We start from the raw sequence: 16,530 nt of genomic DNA on the forward strand, positions 1-16,530 counted from the left end.
CCTGACTACCGAGGATGCCCAGTATTATGAAACTACGGGGAACATATCAAATAAGTAGACCTGGGTGCCAATGACGAGTGATGAATATAAAGAGTTGGACTGGTAGGGATATATTGAATATTATAGGGCTGACGAGGATGTCCATTGCCATTGGCCTATATTATATAGAGGGAACTGGGTGTCGATGATTCCTCATAAACATGCATGTTCCTAAATATATCAGTACCTTTACTAGGAATGTTTCGTATTCTCTCAGGGGCGGTGGGGTAGCCTAGTGGTTAAAGCGTTGGCTCGTCACGCCGAAGACCCGGGTTCGAATCCCCACATGGGTACAATGTGTGAAGCCCATTTCTGGTGTTCCCCGCCGTGATGTTGCTGGAATATTGCTAAAAGCGGCGTAAAACCAAACTCAGTCAGTCAGTCGTATACTCTCATATGATTGTCGGTGTTGAAGTGTGGCTGGTCAAGATGAGTTCCAGTTGCAGTAGTCTGTTGGTTCTCTGACCACCTGGTCACGTAGAACCATGTGATGATGATATTACTATGGTGAACGCTGATAAATCTACCAATTCTTCAGACTCCTCTCAACGACCACCGCATCTGTTCTATGTCCTCCCCCTCCCTCGCGACCCTCGCCACCCTCCCCCTCAACAGCAAGTGAAGCAACGGCATCCTTGCACAGTGGCTGCAACAGAAGCCAGTCGGTGGAAGCACAGATCACGTGACCGTCGAGGGGGGTCTGATAAGTAAACTGAAGGAACTTTGTGTACCATCCCCGTTAGTTTAGACACAACATTCCACCATGGCGATCACATTCTATTACACATCGTGTCCATTCAACAAAAAGGTAAGACTTTGCTCACTTTATAACTCCTCATCCCAAACCTATAATTTGGCCTAGTTCTGCTGGTAGCATCGGATACGGGGGGTAGACTCTGAAAAACATGGCGTCTGAAGACAGCTGCTTGGTCGTGGCCTTGAAACGGGTCCTGTCATGTTCCAGGCTCAGTTTGGTCTGTATAATGCCTGGTGATTTCGAAACGTCTTGTTTAGGTGCCCGTATCAATTACAATTTGATACACTTTGGTATTCCATTTATACACAACTATAGCTTTATTAATCAGTTTTGCGTCGTACACTTCTTATAAAAACGTCGCCATGATCATCCTGAGAGAGAGAGAGAGAGAGAGAGAGAATTTGGTCTCGGTATGAACATAATCTTAATGTTAGAATGAAACATTAAATTATCATTAAAACATTAGTTAATATAATCTATATCAATCGAGTCTTTCATTAGAATTCAAAGCGGTATAATCCCCATACCTTCATCCAGTTGTCTCGTCAGCACGTAACAGCTCAACACGGACAATCGAGGTCGCCGTTAGGTCACGATGACCACATGTCCAGGTCTTGCGCTGAGGTCATCTGGCATATAAGGTTCCACATGTGGTTCCCATACAAAATCTGTCACTTCCGGATCGTGGATGTTTTCAACGTGTTTTGATTTTAGTAGCTATGATATTGTTTATGTTTAGAGATTCGATTTGGGTGTATGTTTTCAGTATTTTTCTGTTTAGGTAGCAATGATACAATTTATGTTTAGCGGATCGATTTTTGTGTATGTTTTCAGTTTGTTTTAAAATGGTAACTCCGATGTGAGTTTATGTATGGCAGTTCGACTTCCGGTTATGTTACCGTTCCTACTGTTGTATTTTCTTTGTTGATCTGTTGCTAAGTAACGGATGCATCATTAAAGTATATATCAGGTGGTGAAGTAAGAGGATTATTCTCTGCCCTTCTGAAATAACAAATTGTGAACTGCCAATATTAATATTTTCACGAGTAGCGATCATCATAATTATCGTCATCATTTTTTTATTTCAACAAAATTAAAAATTTTATATATCGTATCGGGGCTGCTGCCTTTATCACTGTTACTGTGGAACTGTGACTTACATCAGTGAGATAACACATCGACATAAATCTCAAATTCAGGTCGTTAATCTCATCGCGTGAGTCGTAGTGCGGTTGCAGATCGTAATCGTGTCATTCGTAAGCATGAAAATGTCGTGTATGGCAGGCCTCGAGATGAGGTAGACATGCTAAACAAATCAGACAATATCATCTCTATAGTGCATCTCTATAGTGGCTGTAACGCTCAATTCCATAACAAGGCGGTGGGGTAACCTAGTGGTTTACGCGTTCCCTCGTCACGCCGAAGACCCGGGTTCGATTCCCCCCATGGGCACAATGTGTGAAGCCCAATTCTGGTGTTACCCGCCGTGATATTCCTGGAATATTGCTGAAAGCGGCGTAAACTCACTCACTCAAAAACTCACTCAAAAACTCATCACCAGAAACGACATACACGTAAACGATTCCTCTTGTTTTACAAGGTTATAAGATTTCACCACATCCGATCTTCAAAACAATATCGTTACACCCTTAGCATATTTGAAATACATTAGTCAGTGTATCGTGAAAAGAGACGAAAATACCGCCAGTAACTTTATCAGTACGCGAATCTACCCAAACCTTTTAATAATAACAATGGCATGTAAACAAAGCCAGTCTAAAAATAGCAGCACGTCATTTCCTAAAAATGTGGAGGCTTGTTCGCATCAGCTGTCCTGGCTTCAGTAACCGAGCTTGTGTTGGATTAAAAAACCCTAGATGAGCTAGGTGCTGACCAGGGTATAACCCACTTATACCACCAGTTTTACCCTAAATAACTGATTGACGTCACACTTCGGGACACCTAAGTCGCCCAAACCTACGCTGGAACACTCGTGGGTGTGATTTTAGCAGCCTCCAAATGACGTCATCGGCATGGAATGATTTTGTCATTGATACAGTCAGGACCGAAAAGATGTGTAATGACTTTATTTAACGGGGTATTGACACTGTGTTTGTAGTCTAGGAAAATTGAACTTTATATGAGTACTATGGCAGCTTTGTGAAGGGATGAAACCTCTTCAAGGTGTGTGTTAGAGTAACGCACAGTCTGTAGCGATTCTCCGTCTCACGGCAGCCAGTTTGTGTTGTATGTAAGGTTTCCTTTTGTGTTTTTAATTTCGGAAACTGCTGTCAGTTACCATTCTACTGAGTCTAGTTATCCTGGCGCCCATAAATGTGGTAACCTCGGCTGAGTCAGGTCACTTGAATATTAACAATCAAACGCACCTCATCACTCAAACTTTGGCAGAGATCAAGAACACGCGAACGTTTAGGGCTGTTGCTTGGTAACGTTGTGCCCTGTTTAAGCGTTGTATAATAGGTTATCTGATGATGCAATTTAGCCGTAAGCATATGCCGAACATGTGTCACGATGTTTTATGTATGTCATACTTTATTGATGTTGTGCTTGGTTGTTTACAGTCATGTATTTTTTACCAAAATGGTTACATATAATCGAGTTGATACAAATCATTACTGTGCAAATGTTACTTCATCTTCTCTCGGATGTTGATCCCTGGATTGTCTGGTCCAGATCCGATTATTTACAGATCGCCGCCATATAGCTGGAATATTGCTGAGTGCGGCGTAAAACTAAACTAAACTCACTCACTCACTCACTCTTCTCTCGGACTGTCGGAATGACGTTATACAAGATACGGCGACGTCATTATCGGTGCATTTTCTATGTGTGTGTTTGTGGTGTGTGTGTGTGTGTATGTTTGTGTGTGTGTGTGTGTGTGTGTGTGTGTGTGTGTGTGTGTAACAGAATTTTAAAAAATAATTTGTCAAAAGAAAAAGACGAAAATATTCACTGGCGTTGTGTCACACTGATTTTACGAACCGTGTATAAGAATAGTACTGTATTACTCCGCCCTCACTCGGGAATTATGACTCTCGTGTCGTAATACCGAATTTTGATGCATTTATCTTCACCACCCGTCCTATTGTTCAAAAAACGAAATCTTCAAAGCTAAAACAAACCATTTCAGCCACGATCGTCGTAGCAGGCAGAGAACGTTAGTAAACGTTCACAAATCAATCGTAAGACAGTGTCGGAGCGTTAGCGCAGGCGCAACAGACCCAGGGAACCAGGCTGTCGTATATGAAGTATAACAACATAGTCTCACGCAACAAATATATATGCCGTCCCCATTTCAACATAACGACCTTACACAGAACTTCTGGGAATGATCAACGTTGCACTCACAGTGTTCTATAACTTACCTATCAACAACGATAACATTTGATAATATTTGAATTCCGCACTTTGCTTGCCCAGAGTTTCACGAATATACGCGAAGACCATGTGCTATGTTAGATGATTGACAAGCCAGGTTGTGTTTACGTTTTGAATGAAAAAGCAAACAAACAAACATCACCATTCCTCGGGAGTATACTGCAGAATTAAGTATAGTACACGTGTGCGTCAGAGTTCTCGTTTTAACGTGTACGTTGGCACGCGTAGATATTTATGAACATTTGTTGGATGGAGATAGTGTTTGCTGGCGCTAGAGATAAAATGAATTCGCAGTAAGGTGGAGACGTTTCATGAAAATTACACACTGTAATACTTTAACAGCTGTTTATTGCTAGGAAAGTATTTACTTTACGTTCTACTAAACATGTTTTCTGTAAGTCGAAGACTGACTGACTGACTGAGTTTGGTTTTACGCCGCTTTTTAGCAATATTCCAGCAACATCACGGCGGGGGACACCAGAAATGGGCTTCACACATTGTGCCCATGTGGGGATTCGAACCCGGGTCTTCGGCGTGACGAGCCAACGCTTTAACCATTAGGCTACCCCACCGCCCCTGTAAGTCGAAGAGAGCTGATTGTGAGTGAGTGAGTGGATAGTGCTTCACACCACAGCAGCTATTTTGAAGCCATCTCTACGAGCCCCTGTCACAGATAAGAGTGAGTGAGTTAGTATGGTTTTACGGCTTTTTTTATTCGCCGCTTTTTGCACGGCGGGGATTCCAGAAATGGCCTTCACACATTGTACCTATGTGGGGAATCGGCGTGACGAGCGGACGCTTCAACCACTCGGCTACCCCACCGCCCCTGTCACAGATAAGAACGAAAACTATAACGAAGGGGAGTTTGCGACAACTGGCCGTATTTTTCATCGATGTATTATTTGACGACTTTTGAAAATGCTGAATGAGGAAATATGTGGAAACGTTTTAACTCTTTTCAGCGAAAACTCTAAGCAGCTAAGCTGGTGATACAATATATTGATAAAAATGGTATGCTATGATGGCGAATGGAGCCTGGTTATATCAGCACTCATTCAACCGAGATCTTATACTCTGGTCAGAAACAACTATGAGGACAACTCTCGTCAAATCTTCAGGTGAACCTCGATCGAACTTTAACCAGATTCGTTTCATTTTCTGACCGCCCATTTCGATCCTATCAAAAGAAAACTGACACAGACAGTACGCCCTTTGGGCACTACTTTACGTATTCGGTATTGCTCGGCTGTGTTCGTTGTCGAGATACAAAAACCAGGTATGCTAGTTTGAATGATTCTGTCACCAGTACCGATAACGAAGAGACGTCAACGCTGATTGGCTAATTAGAAAGTTTACCTAATGGAATAAGTCTGTCTCGGATCTTCACCATAAGAGGCTTGTGTCATTGTCAGATTGTCTTTTTGCCTGAAAGGTCTGAATGCTTCTTTATTTTGACATTAGCTGCCAATAGAAATAGGTAGTGACTATTTGATGAGAATAGCGGACAGAACGTTAAGCCAAGGGAAGTAACTCTGACCAGTGTTTCTCACAGAGAGCTTTGAAGAGAGATTTTACTGCGCTTTAGTGTGCAATGATCATACATCGAGTAACTTTAATTCGTGTTTTAGTTGGCGCGGTCAGTACTGTATATTCATTTTTGTTACTGTTGTGACTGATGTATTTATGTAGTTTATCACGAATGTATCCTGAAGAACCCAGTTCTTGTGGCAAAGAAAAAATTGTGTTTGTTGAAATCTGTATTTGAATAAATGTGAAGCATCAGTGTCCAATCTGTGATTTAATACGAAGATTCAGATCTGGACCACACATGACATGTAACAGCCTGTATGAAAGTTGTTTGACATGTTTAATAACTGAATGGGGACAACAATGGTGTTAAAAATTGTCGAAATATAGATCACATGGTTCGTCTGTAGAAATGTAACAATATGAACAATTTTGCAGATAATCTTTGTATTGTGTCACTCATGAACCAGCTTGAGCCAAGATCTTGCCCGAAATCATGTTCACACACGAGGGGAGCTCTTTCCAAAATGTCTAAGATCAGCAATTTTGACCGACCTATTTTACCTCAAGTCTGCGTATGGTGGGCAAGTTTACATCGAAGCATAATTGCCGTTCACTCATTCACATTAACTGATAAATTTCATAAAGATAATTTAAGGTTTTCCTTATTCCTTAAATCATGCAGATCCTATCACACCTCGCCCTTGATACAAGATGGCGTATAGTTCCGCATCACAACAGGGCATTATATAAGGATTATATAAAGGATAAAGTGAGGAAGTGTTCCTGTAAATACTATGTGGGACAAGATTAATCTATGATCAGTTTAGGCCAGACTGTTTTCTACTTTATCATTTAATAATGGGTAGGTGAGTGAGTTGTATTTTACGCCGCTTTTACCAACATTCCAGCAATATCACGGCGGGGGACACCAGAAATGGGCTTCACATATTGTGCCCACGTGGGGAATCGAACCCGGGCGAACGCTTTAACCACTTGGCTACCCCTCCGCCCCAATGATGGGTAGGTACAACTGAATTAAGGTTAATTCATATTTCTTTGGTTCTTCGGTTAGTTTGTCTGCATACATTGTCGTGTGAACAGTTGGTAAAGGCTTGTCTGCTACATTTGTTAAAATCTATTCAAATATTTTTTGCTTAAATATTTTGTATTCACGCTTTACTATAAACAGGTCGGTAGAATCCGTGAAGCCTTATTTTCCAAGAGTCTTACTAAATTGGGACGTTGGGATAGCCTAGTGGTTATAGCGTTCGCTCGTCACGCCGAAGACCCGGGTTCGATTCTCTACATAGGCACAATGTGTGAAGCCTTTTTCTGGTGTTCCCCGCCGTGTTATTGCTTGAATGTTGCTAAAAGCGGCATAAACCATACTCACCTACTCTTACTAAATCAACCATCGACAAATACCTTCCTGTTATATATATCTACAATTTCATATACATCATCATCAGTGACCTCGTATATAGGTCAGCCTACAACAGGTATCTCAGGTATGTTGGTATGTCGTAGTCTGCTATAGGGGCCCAGTTGTTCTGCTTGTCGAAACCCGTGAACATCCGGCTTAAAATTGGTCTTCGGGAACCCATGCTTGTCGTCAAAAGTGACTAAAGGGGTCAGGTGGTCAGACTCGCTGACTTGGTTGACACATGTCATCGTATCCCAATTGCGTAGATCGATGCTGATGCTGTTGATCACTAGATTGTCTGGTCTAGACACGATTATTTACAGACCGCCGCCATATAGCTGGGATGTTGCTGAGTGCTGCGTTAAACAACAAACCAACCAACCTGGGTGTCGAAAGCTCTGGACTCCGTAAGGCGTCCCATGGTTTCCAAACCCGAGTGCCCATGTGAGGAATCGAACCCGGGTCTTCGGCGTGACGAGCCAACGCTTTAACCACTGGGCTACCCCACCGCACCTCTTTTGGTACTCGACAACTGTAGTGTGTGTGTGTGTGTGGGGTGGGGTGGGGTTGGGTTGGGGTTGGGGTTGTGTTTGTTGTTGTTGGCTCGTCACGCCGAAGACCCGGGTTCGAATCCCCACATGGGTACATTGTCCCATTTCTGGTGTCCCCCGTCATGATGTTGCTGGAATATTGCTAAAAGCGGCGTAAAACCAAACTCAGTCAGTCAGTAGTATGCGGGACGAAGATTCAACATTTCATTTTTATAAATGGGGGTGTTTGCAAAAGTTTCCTTGATGTAATATATATATATACGGTGAATATATATATTTCACATACATATTTTCAATAGCACCCTTTTGTCAATGCTTTTGATATTTATGATCCATAGTTTTCGGGGTTCAGGGTAACCAATGATATCCACAGTGAAAACTTACATGGTATTCGGGGTACAAGGGACAGGATGGGGGTGGGTAGCCATATATGCTCAAACTCAGCAATCCTTTTCATGTATGGGGCGGTGGGGTAGCCTTGTGGTTATAGCTTTCGGTCTTCACTCCGTATATCCGAGTTTGATTCCCTTCATGGATACAATGTGTGAAGCCCATTTCTGGTGTCCCCCGCCGTGATACTGGAATATTGCTAAAAGCGGCGTAAAACCATATACTCACTCTTTACGTATACAGTCGAACTTGGCTTATCCGGACACTTGCAATTTCTCACTGCTAAACTATAATTTACTGAACAGAGTGGCCCGTCGTTTTGTATTTGAGAAAATCGATCGTTTTGGTTATGTCAAGCCCGACCGTCGCATACACTGTGATTTATTTAAAAATCCATGTCTACAAATTAGTTCCTTCCATATCAGTAACGTTCAACACGCGACTTCCTCGCTCGTCTTGGGTATTACGTAAGGGACAGTGGGTTCGTCTGAAGTCAATCTTGTTTCATTATACTTATGTTACTGGCATTCATTTATCGACAGAATGAACGCCAGCGCTGTTGAATACCTCCAGTTTGTATAAAAGTATGGGTACAATTTCGGTGTAATGTAATCACTTAAGCATCAATATTTAATAACACAACCTGCATCCCCTCTAAGAGAATAAACCGTCCCGTTTATCCTTTCCAGTGGTAAGAGAATGAGATTTTCACAAAACACAAAACCAGTTGTCTCCCTTGTAATGACGAATTCCGTCACAATTGATAGTATTGTAACGTCGGATGTTATCTAGGTCGTCTGTCAGGCGTGAGAGGACACTGGGTCTTTGTTGACATCCATAGACGGCGAATATTGTCGACGAGCGCGGTGTGGATAATACTGTTCCATCTTAAACTTAAAATGTCGAGCGAAGACGCACAGATCAGGGTTTATACCACTTCCATGTCTGGGAAGTCAAATGTGAGTAAATCTGTTTATCATAATAAGCCTGAACTGAACATGTTAAAATCTATTTTATTCACAGCCACAGGACGACACCCATATACAAGGATGTGAATTCGGAACATTTTCCTCTTGAAATTTCCCTCTAAGTCACCTCAGCATCACATTAATAATTTATATCATAATACTAATTACTGAATCGTAATAGTTCAAGATATGACTCACACGTGCGTCGACTAAATAGAATTTAAATCGACAGACGGTGTTTGACAGTAAATGGGGTCATTGCTAACTGTTGGTGACCGGGGGGTGAACGGTTGTGGTATTAGACGTGGGGGCATTTAGGGCGGGGAGGGGCATTGTCTCCGACATTGTCAGCGACGTGACAGACGGGATCGCATAGTTTCGTCTGCTCCCAAACCTGTTATATCCCGACGCACCCCGTTATAACGCGCCGCTACTCGCACTAACGGGAGACGCGTGTCACCTTTCAGTCTACACCGGGAACATATGATTGTGTGTTTTTTTTGTTGCACAAAATTATCATTGTGTTTCGGACATGACATGGCCTGTTGACGAACTGCCATTCATATGCCGTCAGTCCTTTATCGTCAACATTTATGGAGGGATTGTGTTGTATGTTATCAGTCGTTCAAAAAACACAGATTTCAACTAACGCAAATGAACGCTTCAGTTGATAATGATATTGCCAGGTTTTGATTTATAATAACCATCATTGTCGTGAATATATTACTGTTATCAGCGTCCTTACAGTTATTAACAATCATCACGAGAGCAGCATGTGCCTGGTTCGTAAAAGAATCATTGCTACTTTTATATGTTTGAAATCTCAACCATCTGCACGCACCTGTGGATTGTCTCTTGGTCGACGATTATAATCCCAATCCGACATGTTGTCACGGGAAGCAGAACTGTTTTTTGACTCAGAAATATTTCAGCTATGTGACGGCGACATGTAAATATTATTCGAATCTGCACCAGACAGTGAAGCCATAAAATGGACGAGGGCCATCATTGGTCTGCATGTCATGTCAGCAATCAAAGCATGTCACCGAGCATGACGTCCCGATGCAGTAAGTCAATCAACAATTGCTGTGGACCTAATCTAACCCAGAATTCCTCAGCAGTGTTAAACGAAGTTTATTGGGTCGGTAATGTCTTGTACTGAATCAGTTTGTAGTAGACGGCCGTGGGTCATTGTTATTGGCACCCGACAGTTAAACACCATTATCTTTCGCCCGTTTTCGTGGGAGTGAATATTGAGGTTACGCCACTTAAAGCGGTATTCCAGCAAATGCATGGCAGAGGACACATAGGCATCACAAACTGTGAACCTGTGGATTCTAAAAAGGGTATTATTAAACCGTTAATACAAAATCGAACTTATTTTTAGTCGAAGGTCCATGATTGTATATGTTGAAATAAGTTTGAATTTGAGGCAACACCCACCATCTGATATTTTCTAGTCTGTCACGTTCCCTGAACCACATTATTTTCCTTTCCAGCCAGTATATCCCATTTCAACTCGTAAGGAATTAAATGCATTTATCAAAATAGTATATATTCAGACACTAAGTGTTAGTATTTCCTTATATACCTACTTCCCCCATAGACTGTTTCCGTGCAGAGAGCGAAAGCTGAGTGATTCATAAATCTCCTGAATCTGTCGAGACAACAATGTTGTCACGTTTAGTTGAAGCTAATTGTTTCTAGTTATTGGTGGAGAGGCTTACAAGGCTATTCATTAAACACAAAAAGGTTACTGACATATAGTGGTAAAACATGTGGAGATGCCAGATGATGGGATACCTATTTGATGACAAACCTCCACATATGAATACTTGTATGACATGTAAATATCGACATTGACGTGTGAGTACGTTATCACTTGTGATGGAAAACCTTGGTGTATAACTACTTATATCATCTAGGTCTGTGACGTTTGAATATTTATATCCCCAATGAAGTAATTGATATATGACTTCTTGCATCTTCTGTTGAGAAAGACCTTGGCGTGCGAATGCTCCCACCATCTATGAAGAAAGACGTTGATGTGTCAATACTTGCGGCATATGGTGGATATTGACGAATAAATACTCTTAGCATTTATGAGGCTACACGGCGCGATGTCTGAAAGCTTCAAGCGTTTATTCGAATAAGAACAGAAATATGAATACATGTATAGCGAAACCTTTCGGGAATAAAGGCTTTACAGGTAGTTAGACATCGGCTTTCAGACCTTGTGGCACAGTTGGTACAATGCTGCATACATGTACAGGTGAAACACGCTTCAATGGCCACAGTCTCTCAAAACAGGTGGACATTATGTTGTAGTATGTTCCAGTTCGCAAATCTTTCTTGTATATAATAGGCAACAACAACATACACCTGTATAGGACCGACTGTCTAGACTGTCTCACAGTCCCTGAACCGCATTATTTTCCCTTCCGCTCAACCCCTCCTGCAATGCTAAAGCCCTAAATGAAGCAAATCTAGATTTTCTCAGGCTCTAAATCTCCCTTCTCACTGGGTCTCCTTTTCAACTTCAAAGGAATTGTTTGTTTCTATCATAATTATACATATTCAGAGACGTAAGTGTTTGTCCAGCTACTGTCGAACAGGTAGACTAACGCTTAGTCTCTGAATATACACAATTATCATGTAACAAATATACCCATTTAAGTTGAAGGAGCCCCAGGCATACCAGAGAGAACCTGGGGAAATCTAGACTTGCTTTATTTAGAGCTTTAGCATTGCAGGGGAGGGCTAGGCTGTTGGAAAAATAGTATGGTTGCGGGCCTGTGAGACAGGCTATCGTACATGCTCTACTGAGAGGTTCTAGGGCTTCCGTCCTGTCCCACAACGAAGCACAGCCACCACGTAGTGTTTCCTTTGACATGTGGCTGTTCCACACTTGCCTCAGTTCGCCCAGTTGTGAATCAGTTCTTGGTAACATGATATAGTAAAGACTGTTTACCTCCCAACACATTATAGGCTGCTTGGTTTGTTTACTCCCCGGGGAGTTGAGAATTAAGGTAAGACTGATCCAGTGATAGGAGTAATAATACGATCTATCGTGGCCTAAGCGGAATTCAGCAGTTTAAATATGTGAAAGTGCGCTTTTTCAAATTTATGATATAGCATTATAATATTAGACGCGCGACACTAGTTCTGTAATGGCTGTGAAGATGATACGTTGTAGAGCGGAAGAGCAGTTTTCATTGACTAATACGTCGTAAAGCTGTGGTATAGCTGACAGGGTACTTCTTTCATCTGTAGATGACGAATGGCCCAGGTGAGGTGAGGTGAAATTGGGTTTTACGTCGTACTTGAGAATATTTCGCTCATATGACGACGTGCATGCGTGTGTATGTGTATGTGCGGCTGCTTGTACTAGCCCAGACTTAAGCTGGTTTTATAGTGCTAGCCCTCTGAGATACCATGCCGCAGTGAAGCATGAATACCCCACTCAGACACATTTTACTGACTCCGAGCCGACCAGTCCTTGTTGTACCCATTAATGCCGAGCGCCAGACAGAGACCAACAAGTACCATATTTTAACGTCTTTTGGTATGACGCGACCGGGGATCGAACCCGCGACCTTCCGCTCTCCGGGCGGACGCTCTAACCACTACACCACGGAGGCCCAGTTTTAAAGTACAGTTATAATAGGGATCTGTTCAAAAGCTAGATGGTGGATAACTATATCAGTTCATGTATTTTGACAGGTGAACAGATCTGCGAGATTTCAGTCAGGTAGTTAAGTCTCCTGTGTCTGGTTTACAGTTTAAGTCAATAATTAACAGTTTTAATAATCACATTATTTCTCTGATATTAAACAATCCTTTGCGCAGGTAAAATGATGTATAAAAACACACAAGGAAGATCAATGTCACGCACGTTGAGTAGGGGTAGCCCACTGGTTAGAGTGTTCGCTTGCTTTCACTCCGGAGGTCGGGTTTCGATACTCATACTCAATGCCTATTTCTGACTCTCCCTGCCTAGATGTGTCTGAAATAATGCTAAAACCGCTTAAACCCTACCCGTCTCTCATTTATTTAAGAGAACACAACGCGTTTAATGTTTGTAATTATTAAACGTCTTAACAGCACTCGTCCAAAAGAACTCAAGTACACGTGTAATTAATCCAAGCAGGTGTCAGTGCTACCGTCGCTGGGCCCCAATGGCGTGGGTAGGAGGGCGTTGATCATGTCAACTGAGGCATTATTTAAAGGAGGCGGTGGGGTAGCCTTGTGGTCAAAGCGTTCGCTTGTCACGCCGAAAACCCTGGTTCGATTCCTCACTTTGGTACAATGTGTGAAGACAATTTCTGGTGTCCACGGCCGTTATGTTGCTGGACTATTGCTGAAAACGGCATAAAACTCAACTCACTCGCTCACTCACTCATTATTGAAAGGTGGTTGTGATATTGGAGGAAAAGTGCTTCAACATTTCCCTCAATGGTTGGATGTCGGGGATATGGCGATCCAACAAAGGAAGGGCCATTCAGCACTACTCGGATGTTTCCGTAAGCTAAATGTACAAGAAAGCCCGGAATGACTCGAGTTGGCCTCGAAAGAAGATGAACCAGCAAATAATGTCAACAACGTTGCGTGTCACCGACCTCGCGCTAAGCAGGTGTCTGTTGTACACGTCGCTGCCCTTGAAATATAAGGAGCGTCTGATCTTTGTCAGAGTAACGTGGAAATAGCTGCTAAGTAGGCACACAGATCTATTGTTAGGTAACCGTAGCGGCAGTGGTCTACTCTTTTCTGTAATCTGTGTATTTTACCAACATGGAACTTGTTTTAATGTTATTTGTACATGTCGAGTGATCGATTGAGACACCGAAGCTTGTAGGAATACAAAATAATGAAATTCTGTTGGAGAGACTTCGTCGATAAACCTGCCTGTCATTATCGTAGGTCATTTGACCCATACGCCCTTCACTCTATGTGGGAATACCAACTGCCTCTGTGTAATCCCGTGGAGAAAATTAAAGGGAGACTGCGTTACACTGTCTTGAGGGTATTTCCGATCTCAGTGTTGACGCTGTATCGTAGGCAATTTGGCGGGATATGGGTTTTAACAGGGCGTACAGACATATTTGTATATTCCCTGAGTTAAGTTAAAGTTCACAACTTGTGTATCTAAGTATTTACAGTGCTGTAAATATGAATTAAATAACAGCAGCTTATTATTATCAAGGCCATCAGCACAGCCATGTACAGCTGCTAGACTTGCACAAGCCTCTAAGGTCAAAATTAACAGTTTAAATGAAAATTTCTAAAAACTAATAAATAACAGACTGGGGTCCGCCTATCTAGACTTGTCTCTTCAATGGACAGAATTACTATACATGTACATCCATGGGCTCAGCATTCAGTACAGCCCTGGAGCAAGGCTAGTCAGCTGCGCGTAATTAATCTTAGTAATTAACCGGCTGGTCAAGGTGCCAATTTGTGGATGAGGTGCTGGATATTGCACGCTGACCATACATGTACCGTAATACTATACGGGGCTGTAGTATATACGTTGAATTCTTGTTGTAAGAGGGACTTGACCCAGGCAGGTGTTCTGACGATCGCCTCTGTGATGTTGCCTGGCTGCTCTGTCATGTAAGTGCATATTCAGACATCCATGCAATAAAGTGTGCTGGATCCACTGATGGACTCCAGTATGTGAAGAGACATATCCCAACAATAACAGTCCGAGATAGTTGTGCCGTGTGTGGAACAGATACATTACATGTGTGGGATTTACATTTAGTCGTTAGGTAGCTATGATATGACACACAGACATCATTGTGTTTCTACAACATAAAGGGTGGTGAGGTAGCCGAGTGTTTAAAGCGTTTGCTCGTCACACTGAAGACCCGGGTTCGATTCCCCACGTGGTAGACTCATGCTTAGTCTCTGAATATATATAATTTTGATAGTAACAAACAAGCCCATTTATATTGAAAAGGAGCCCTAGGGAGACCAGAGATTCAGAACCTGAGGAAATCTGGACTTGCTTTATTTAGGGCTTTAGCACTGCAGAGAGGGCTTGGCTGTAGGGAAATTAATGTGGTTCAGGGACTGTGAGACAGACTACCCATATGGGTACAATGTCTGAAGCCCATTTCTGGTGTCCCCCGCCGTGATATTGCTGGAACATTGCTTAAATCGGCGTAAAAACTAAACTCACTCACTGGCTCACTCTACAACATAAACCACCTGGGCTAGGACTCATATCTTTCTGAATCTTCTCCCTGCTTAATATGACATACATCGGAAAATCGAATTTCATTTTCAGCCTTATTTCACAATGTATAACCCAGATGGCGTCTCTTACTACCGGGTACCCATTTACAGCTAGGTGAATAGAGACAATTCGAACATGTTCAGTTGCTCCAGGATATACCACATATAACATATGCGTAACAGGTATTTCATAGTGGGAGTAGGGCAGTAGCTGAGGAAGTTATCTGGTGAAGCGTGCCTGTCAACCATCCACTTCTCTCCATGCCCAGCATTGCTTAACATTCCCTGATTTGAGACCAGTATACTGTATTTCCATTAACAACACCTTCTGACAAAGATAATGATTTCCACACGCCAAATTATCTTTGAACATTTATTTGTCCGCATACAAAATCATATAGGCCTGAGGCAGTATATCCGAGACGCTTGACATGAAGAACTGTGCCCCATATGCTTGTGGGTGTTGTTCCAGGTATTGACACCGCTTGAGGCGTGCTTTCTATGTATATACATTAAAATACTCTAGCTCTTGAGGAATGTCTCCGCAAATATTGAAACACTCGTTTTTGTTTGCTTTCGCCTGATGTATATTCGATAGTAGCACTTGTGAAATAGAATGAACCAAGGGTATGGCGTTATGATTTCAATGCATTTTACGTTCAGAGTTGAAGAGAGTTTCCTGTTCGTCTTGATTTCCACTTCCTCCTTCCCGGGCGGAAGGTCGTTGTAAAGTCTGTCTCACAGTCCCTGAACCAGCCTATTTTCCCCTCGGCCTAGACTAACGCTTTGTCCCTGGATCTATATAATTTAGATAGTAACAAATAAACCCATTTACATTGAAAATGAGCCCCAGTGAGAAGGGCCAGGCAGTAGGGAAAATTAAGTGTTGACACATGTCATCGGTTCCTAATTGCGCAGATCGATGCTCATGCTGTTGATCACTGGATTGTGTGGTCCAGACTCGATTATTACAGACCGCCGCCATATAGACAGAATAGCTGAGTGCGGCGTAAAACTAAACTCACTGTTACAATCAAACTTAGATACATTGTATATTCAGAGACTAAGCGTTAGTCGTATTATAATTTCTACTTTCGAGGTATCGTGTCCTCGACTGCGTGAGTTCTTTAAAAATATAATAACTTCAAACTTTTACTCGCATTTCCTATTTTGAAAGATATGAAACAACTTAATGACCAATATTCAACAGGCGTTTCGAAATATCCAATATTT

At 42.2% G+C, this 16,530-nt stretch overlaps 1 protein-coding gene across 2 annotated transcripts in view; it reads left to right on the forward strand.

Annotated features, from left to right (window-relative positions):
- Positions 1-721: 721 nt before the first annotated feature.
- Positions 722-16,530, forward strand: part of LOC124271887 (SH3 domain-binding glutamic acid-rich-like protein 3) — a 29,698-nt gene continuing 13,889 nt past the window's right edge. Inside the window, exon 1 of one of the 2 annotated variants that reach the window (XM_046707054.1) lies at positions 722-847. In XM_046707054.1, coding sequence (XP_046563010.1) covers positions 803-847 — 45 coding nt within the window. In that variant the 5' untranslated portion in view covers positions 722-802. Of the gene's footprint in view, positions 848-8,878; positions 9,049-16,530 lie in introns of those variants that run through there. The other variant, XM_046707053.1, reaches the window with a different exon arrangement.

This window comes from Haliotis rubra, unplaced genomic scaffold (genome assembly GCF_003918875.1).
Source record: "Haliotis rubra isolate DU_JTF1 unplaced genomic scaffold, ASM391887v1 Scf164, whole genome shotgun sequence".
NCBI lineage: Eukaryota > Metazoa > Mollusca > Gastropoda > Lepetellida > Haliotidae > Haliotis > Haliotis rubra.